The sequence below is a fragment of the Bison bison genome, unplaced genomic scaffold, assembly GCF_000754665.1.
Source record: "Bison bison bison isolate TAMUID 2011002044 unplaced genomic scaffold, Bison_UMD1.0 scf7180017864177, whole genome shotgun sequence".
Classification (NCBI taxonomy): Eukaryota; Metazoa; Chordata; class Mammalia; order Artiodactyla; family Bovidae; genus Bison; species Bison bison.
This window is the reverse complement of record NW_011494749.1, coordinates 921,549-930,550: the sequence shown is the minus strand read 5'-3', so window position 1 is coordinate 930,550 and position 9,002 is coordinate 921,549. Positions and strand designations below refer to the sequence as shown.

The 9,002-nt window shown below is 33.5% G+C and overlaps 1 protein-coding gene across 1 annotated transcript in view; it reads right to left on the bottom strand.

The window, feature by feature from the left end:
* THADA (thyroid adenoma associated) overlaps positions 1-9,002 on the bottom strand; it is a 333,765-nt gene that overhangs the window by 252,661 nt on the left and 72,102 nt on the right. Inside the window, exons 24-25 of the mRNA XM_010842320.1 lie at positions 8,229-8,342; positions 2,956-3,078 (exon numbers count right to left, since the gene is read on the bottom strand). Of these exons, the coding sequence (XP_010840622.1) occupies positions 2,956-3,078; positions 8,229-8,342 (237 nt within the window). The remainder of the gene's footprint in view (positions 1-2,955; positions 3,079-8,228; positions 8,343-9,002) is intronic.

The window sequence follows — 9,002 nt, the reverse complement described above, 5'->3', positions numbered from 1 at the left end:
TATGATTATGTCTTACTTATCCTTGTATTTCTAGTGTTTAACATTTTGCAATAATACATTTCCCCTGGATTTTAAAAATGCCTGATAGGTGGTAAAGATGGAGAGAGTGTGTGGTCTTAATACAAAGATTAAGAATCTGTACAAATATATACATGAATGCTTCTTAGAAAATGTTCCTTTACTGCAAAATTAAAATTAAACTTGTTTTACCTTTTTTTTTTCCCCCATCTAACCTACCAAGAAAAACAATTAGGTCAAAAGTACAGATGGAGTCACCTTTACGAACAAGATATATTCCTGAGAAGATGTGTATAAATAAGATTTTTCTAAATCAAACCATATTTCACACACCGTCAGGAAAAAGCACTCTTTAAAGAACTTTACACAGAATGCTACAGTGAATTGTTTTGTAAAATGAAGACTTCTTCACATTCATTATGTTGACAGGGTACTGGGGTTACCTTAGATCAGGCTCTTATATGGAAGGAAACATAACAATATGTTAAAGTCAGAGTATGGATCATTATAGCTGTGATGTTTATTTATTCTGGTAAACAAACAAACTGAATAGAAACAAAAAGATTCCTTTATAACCAGTGTTAAAAGGGAAGATTCCTCCCAAATAAAACTATATATAAGCACTTACATATATTTGTGCAGGCTATTAAGGGTATATGTGAGTACTACACACATGTAAAAGCCATATAGAAAAAAAGAGAGCACATATTGGAATACTAAAAATTATTATATCTGTATGGTAGTTAAACAGGTGACTTCTCCTTTTATGCTTTTATTTTCAAACTTTCTGCAGTGCACATGTGTTACTGTTTAAAAGGTCTTTTCAGAAGACTTTTCCAAAAAAATGATTCATTCACTTCTAATACTTTTAGTTTTGCCAGTTGGAAAAGTCGCTGGGTTTCACTCTCTGGAAGGCCTTTCACAGAGAACATTTGTCTGTTCTTGTGGAATGAATGGAGTAAAGAAAACAATACTGGGGTTTCTGGCAATCAGTTTTATGATCTCTACTCTTCCTGACGGTCAAGCCACATTCCTACCTGCCTCTCCTGACTGTATACAGGTATTGCTCTGTTTTCCTGTAAATGCAAAAGGTAAACACCGTGTCCTCGGGAGTAGTTAGGCAATGCTCCTAGGCAGGATTGCAGACATTTACCTTTCTTACAGGAAGACATACAGTTTTCCAGGCAACAGTTGGCAACCTTGAGGATTCCTCTTTACACTGGGAGTCTGTGCCCTGGGCTACACTGCAATATACTGACTCTCAATTAGAGGCTCATCAGAGAGTCATGAAATGGTTTGTGCAGCTCACTGATTGGGAAATCTCCCTTTCTAGTAAATTCTCTTATTCTGCAGATCTAGCTTCTTTTCTCCTCTCCCTTTACCAATCTTTTCTTTTTTTTTCTAATGACACAGTCAAGTGCCTGCAAACCACAGGTTAGTGTCCTTTATTCCATAAGGCACAATGATGCAGGAAAACAATAAAATCATGGTGTTTTCTCCAGTTAAAAAAAAAAAAAAAAGGTTAACATTTACTTTCTTAAATCCAACAATTGTATTAGGTATTGCCAACAATCTTATAATTCTCAATCAAAAAGTTTTTGGATATATTGCAAAAAACAAAACAAAATAAGTGACTCAACATTTAACCTCCATTTTAATCTTTTGTGATCGTCCTTTTCACCTTTTGATAGAGTATATTTCCAGCATTCACTCAACACACTGATACCCAGGGCCTACAACATCCAAAAGAAAAACACATTCAGATACTAAAAGTTGTTTTGCTTCCAGCTCAACATCAAGTGGAAATCAAAACATCAAATGAGATATCACTTCATACTTGTTAAGATGTCTGTTACCAAAAAAACCCAGAAAATAACAAGTGCTGATGAGGATGTGAAGAAACTGGAACTCTTGTGAACTGTCGATGGGAGTATAAAACAGTTCCTCAAAAAACTAGACACAGAGTTAGTATATGATATATGCAAATAACTTGAAAGCAAGGACTCAAACAGTTACTTGTACACCAATACAAGTATACAAGCTCACTACAACATTATTCACAACAGCCAAAGAGAAACAGTTTAAGTGTTCATCAACAGGTGAATGAATAAACAAAATGTCAAATATCCACACAATGGTATTTCATTCAGCCTTAAAAAAGAATGAAATTATGATACATGCTACAACATGGATGAACCCTGAAAACACCACGCTAAATGAAATAATCCACACACGAAGAATAAATATTATATGACTCTACTTACATAAGGTACCTAGAATAGGCAAATTCAGAGAGACAAAAAGTCGAACAGAGACTACCAGGGGTTGGGGGGAAAAGGGTGGAGGGGAGTTATTATCCAATGGGTACAGAGCTTCTGTTTGGAATGATGAAAAAGCTCTGAGAATGAAGTGGTAATGACTGTGCAACACTGTGAATATAATTAATACCACTGAAATGTATAGTTAAAAATGGTTTTAGTTTTTAAAAAAAAGATAATTGACAGTTTAAACAAAAATAATAACAATGGAGTATGAATTTACAATATACATAAAAGCAAAATCTATCATAAGAGCACAAAGACTGGGAGGAGAGAAATGGGAGTACATATTACTAAGTTCTTAAACTTTAAAGGAAATGGTAAAATATTACTTGAGGACAGACTACGATGTTGAAGATATATATTAATACTGTAAACTCTAAAGCAAACACTAAAATAATAAAACAAAGAGTTATGGCTAATCAGCCAATACAGGAGACAGAATGTAACTGTAAAATACCTAGGGTCAAAATGTAGCTTGACCCAAGGATTTATTCCTTGGAGTAACTCCTTAACAAAATGCAGTACATATTTTTTATCATTCAGTGAAAGGTTAGTTTATTAAAATCTACTCATAAGTGTAATTAAGTCAATGAAAATAAATGGCAAATGCACTTACTGCCCAGACTGGGGATGTAAAGCCCAGAATCGCAGCCTTAGTTCCATCAGCAACATAAGGGATAATAATTTCTCCCAGACGTGTATCTCTGAACAAGGCTCTAAGGATATTTAAAGCATGAACCTAGAATAAAAAGTTCAAAATTAGTTGTAGGCTGAAGACCATGGTAATTTCAGATCTGTATATATCCAGTAGCATAACCTCCAAACAAAAAATTTACCAAATTACAGGAAGAAATGAATAATTCACAAATAAAATTGATTTTTAATAAAACATGCCTAATAATTGATAAATCCATTTTTTTAAGTTAGCAAGATTTGAACAATGCAATACAAAAGCCTGATCCAATGGACCTATGTAAAATCCTATACCTAGGAAATAGAGGCAATACATTCTCTTCAAGCACACATGAAACATTTATTTTTAAAATGACCTCAAACCTACCACAAGTAAAGCCTCAACAAGCACTAAAAAAATTAATTTCTTACAGATTATGCTCTGATCATAGTGCAATTAAGTTACAAATCAGTTTCCTTACAGACTTTAAAAACTGACACATTTTAAAGCACAGTCCAAGAAAACAAATATTTAGAGGTGGATAATAATAAAGATGCTACACATTGACACTTGTGTGATGATTTAAGTGGAATCTAAAAGAAACATACACCTTAAATGCATCTATTTAAAAAAAAAACTATCATATATAGAAAGGATAAAAACAAGGTCCCACTGTATAGCACAGGAAACTATAATCAATATCCTATGATAAACCATAACAGAAAAGAAAATAAAAAACTGTATATATATAAAACTGAATCACCTTGCTGTACAGCAGAAATTAATAAAACATTGTAGATCAGCTATAATTTTTAAAAATTGGAAAATATGTCCAATTAATACAACAGAGAAAGAACAATAAATTAAAAATTGAAAAAGAAAATTTAAAAGATTCGAAAATTTTAAAATCAATGACTTAACTACAAGCATTAACAAAACCAAAAGATGATTCTTTGAAATAGAAAAAAATCATGAGACTAACCAAGAAGAGAGAGAAGAAAATAAACAATGCCATGAATACTAAAGAGGACATGATTAAAGGTATATCAGAGTTAAAAAAACAAAATGTACATCAGAGTTACAAAGGTACATGAGTTATAAACTGACCAGTTTCCTAGTCAGAAAAATTTAGGGCAAAATGAACAATTTTCTAGAAAGCAGAACTAATCAAGCCAAATTCAAGGAGACATGGAAAAGCTATAGAGACATTACCCTTATATAAAGGAAATCAATAGTTTAAAATCTCCCTCATAGACCAAAACGAAAGCAAGACACCAAACCCAACAAAATAACAAAAACATTCATACACACAAAAGACCCACGTGACTTTATAGATAATTTCTACCAAATATTCAAAGAATAGATAATTCCAATCTTACTTAAACCATTAAGAGAAATGCCCAAGTTTGTTTCAACAGTCCAGTAGCCTGGCTATTAAATAAGCTATCGACTTAAAAAAAAAAAAAAAAAAGAGGTAGGGACAACTACTTTGAGAAATGGTATCTATTAAAGGCTCACCCTGTACATACTCAATAACCACTCCTAAGTATCTACTCCAAAGAAATGTACATATATGTTCACCACTGAGCATGTAAAAGAATGTTCTTAAAAGCACTGTTCTTAATTACCTCAAATTTAAAACTATCCAAATGTTCACAACAGAACGGATAAACAAATTATATACTGAAAAGTGAAGGTATTAGTCTCTTAGTCGTGTCTGACTCTTTGTGACCCCATGGTCTGTAGCCTGCCAGGCTCCTCTGTCCACAGAATTCTTCAGGCAAGAATACTGGAGTGGGTTGCCATTTCCTTCTCCAGGGAATCTTCTCAACTCAGGGATCGAACCTGGGTCTCCTGCATTGCAGGCAGATTCTTTACCAACTGAGCCACTGCTGCTGCTAAGTCGCTTCAGTTGTGTCCGAGTCTGTGCGACCCCATAGACGGCAGCCCACCAGGCTCCCCTGTCCCTGGGATTCTCTCCAGGCAAGAACACTGGAGTGGGTTGCCATTTCCTTCTCCAAAAAGTTCAAATTACATACTACTACATAGCAATGAAAATGAATAATTCACAACATGTATGATATCATAAACAAAATGTCAAAAGAAATTCTATCAGAGTATAGAATGTATGGCTACATTCATAAGAAGTTTTTTAAAAAACAGGTAAACCTAAGGTGTTAAAACTAAGTTAGTGGTTATACTTGGGGGAAAGGTGCTGATTAGAAGGCAGTATGAGCGGGCTTTCAAGTGCTAAAATGTTTCCCTTCTTGCTGAAGTGTGTTCACTCTGTGAAACTTTGTGGAGGCAAACATTTGTACACATCTCTATGCTTAGCATAATTCAACAAAAAACTTTCACATAAAAAAAGGACAGATACAGCATGAAAAAGGAAAAGCACAGGTTAATATCAGTTTCAAATCCAGTGAAAACGTGAAATAAATTTTTTTTCAAATTTTTAAGTGAATCTAGCAACGTGTAAAAAAATTAACCATTTCAAAGTTAGGAGTTCATTGTCTTATTGTAAAGGTCATCTTATATTAAAAAGTCAACATAATTCATGATATTTGCAAATTCTAGAAGAAAACATTTATCTCAAAAATGCTTAAAAGCATTCAATAAAATCTAATTTCCTTGAAAAGAGGAAACCTACAGCAAATATCAGAAACAACCCAAGGATGCTGGCTATCTCTATTTCTATACAGAAGTATTATTACAAGTGCCACCCAGCAGATTAAGAAAACTTATGTAAAGAATCAGGAAAGGAAAGCAAATTTAGCATTACTTAAGAAGGATATGATTATCTATAAAGAAAATGCATGGGATTTACAGATAAGTCATTAGCTGTATTACAGCAATTCAGGTAGGTGACTGAACATTTCACAAAAGATCTGTAAGACTTTTATGGAAAATTATCTTTTAATGTAATGAAAAACATTAAGAAAGATCTGAATAAACGGAGATATAAAGCCATCTACATGAACTGAATCAAAAAAATAAGTCATTTTTCCCAAATAATAAATTTAAATTCCAACCAAAATTCAAAAGAGCTTTCTGGGTGAACTTAACAAGCTGATTCTAAAACTTTTATGGCAGAGCAATGGGACAAGTACTGCCAAGGTAATTCCAAAGGGGGAAAAAAGGAGATTCATTCTATCAGATACCGAAGCTTATTTTAAAAAAATACAGTAAATAAAATAGTGATTTAGGGACAGACTAACATAATATAGCACAGAAACAGACACATATGTCGACAGAAATAGTATTTGAGATAAATGGTGTTAGTACAACAGTACAAGAGTAAAGGGTGTATTATATAAAGAAAATATGAAATATCTTTCTGACTTGATTATGGAAGGCTTTCTAAAACAATATCCAAATGCACAAACCACAAGGGCTGATATATTCCATTTTATTAAAATTTAAAACTTCTGGGCAATAACAATAATAAGCAAAGTGAAAGGAAGCAATAGACTGAGAGAAGACATGTAATTCAAATAACCAAAAAGGAAAAAAAAAAAAATCAGGAAAATAATTTTAAAACAACAACAAAAAACCCAACTCCTGCCAGACAAAGACAACCAAATTAAAGGTAGGCAAAGTCTTTAAAAAGGCAATTCACAGAGGTTATCCAAAAGACTAATAAATATATAGAGAGCTGTTAAAGCTACCAGTTGTCAGAAAAATACAAATAAAACTGGGAAACACAATAATTTCACACCAAGCAGAAAAGAAAACATTTATATATAGTGAAACTCTGCTCAGAAATTAAAATGAACTTGGAGCTCACTAACCTTAAAATATGTTGATTGGAAAAAACCCAAAATAAAACAATGTGTAGATAACACAATTCATATTCAAAGAGAAAAAAAAAGCTCTTAAAGAATGAAAAACATGCATGAAATTTTTCGTTTAGTGATTTATAGCTGAGAAGGAAAAAAGGGAAATAGAATATGGAGGCATCTAGAGTGTATTCAATCTGTAATGTTTTACTCTTAAACTTGGAATTGGTTTTATGGATGTTGCTTAGTCGCCATACACTTTTATGTGCTGAAATATTTCAGATACATTAAAAAATATATAGAAATAAACCATGGGAGAAAAGTAGCAAAGAAAATCATCTAACACCTAGAAGACTGGTCAGAGATGAAATATTAAATTTTTACTGATTTAATAAAAATGATCACTAATGGCAATCAATGACTTTGAAGCCGAGTAAGGTAATCAAAGCACTCTTAAAAATCAAATTCCACTATTTTCAGATGTTCTTATTAAACAATAGTATTTTTCTAACTCGTAGTCTAAAAAGTGGAACCAGTTATATTTTTCACATTTTAGGGGGAAAAAAATCTTAAAGTGATTTCAGATCATTTCTGAAAGATGATCTGTAACTTTTCATTTAAAACTTTTAAAGAATTTTTACATCATACAGTCACAGGCCACTATGTGACATGTGTTAATAAACCCTATCCTTTCCCACTGGCCCACATTCTGGCCCATGGGCTTCCCTTTAATACCTCCCACAGGCTCTGACATAAAACTATACGTACTTACTGTACTTGACTGTAAACTTCAGCTCTCAGTCTGTTCTCTACCTAACATGGGCCTCCAGCAGGTGGGCAGGAACATCTTACTACGAGGCATTGGCTGAGAAAGCCTAGACAAGAAGTTTCTGACAGGTGTGTACTACCATGGAGTGGGGCGGAACTGTGAGGAACACTTAACCCAACTTCATACACACAGATAAGTATATACTTAATCCAATGTTAGCAGTGACAGAAAAGGACTAAGAATTAGCTAAAATTAAAATGTGAGTATACCAAAAGCCAGACACTACATTTTAGGGGACAACCCAACTGCTAAATTTTAAAATATACATCAACTCAAAGAAGCACACACGAAATCTGAAAGTGATAGCACATTCAGTTTTTAATTTTTAGATACAACTGTAATATTGTAAAATACCTTGTCTAAGTCAAATGTTTTCACTAGAGTTAAAAAACAGACCATCTTGGTTAATCTATACCAACTACAGCAATGGTTTATTTTGTGGACTAGAAAAACCAAACCAAAAGCAACCTCTCCAAATAAGCTTCAAATGGCTGTCTGACCTTCAGGGGCTCTGTATCTTTGACAGATTTTTAAAATTTTCTTTTTTAAGTACAGCAAAGATTTAAACCACTGACTTCCTAGCAGAGTTTGTGTATTTCCATTATTACCTTGGGGACTGTGCTTTGTGAGTCATCTGTAGGTCCAGCCAAAGAGATTAACTCTTTCATTGTTATTTTCAACAAATCCATTTTGCCTTTCTTAGGTTCGGATGCCAACAATGCCTATGGAAAAACAACAAAGAAATTATCAGGACTATTATTTTATATACACCTGTCTGCTATTCCCCAGAATGGATTCCCCAATGGGGTGTTAAGCAAGTTAACTAAGCTGTGTGACCTTGAGCAAGCAGCTTAACCTCTCCATCCCTCAGATACTTCACCTGTAAAATCAGGTGGTGATATTACAGAATCTCTACGGTTACCTCCAGTTTGGCTTGTTGATTATGTAACACTAAGAGGCTGAAAACAGCTCCTGTTGATAACTCTTCTAGGACCATAACTGAGTGGCAGGTCTCAGATACAATAAGTTTGAATTATCCAACAAGAAACTTCCCTTTACTTGAAAAACAAAAAACCTCTGGATTAAATTTCTTGTAAGGATGTGGAAACTCCCTGGAGATAGATCAGTTATTCAATTCTTCATAAGAGGACTGGAGGCTGGAGGACTCTCAAACTGTAGCACTGGAAACTCCATGGGACAAAAGGAAATACTATGAACTTCAAAGAGGTCCTATATTTGAATGTTCAAGAGTTGCTTACTTCCTAACATTTTGATAAACATAAAAACAGTAGTATCAAACCACTTGAGGCAATAAAAAGGAGTAAGTATTTATACATGCTACAATATGGATGAACCTTGAAACATGAGGCTAAGTCAAAGAG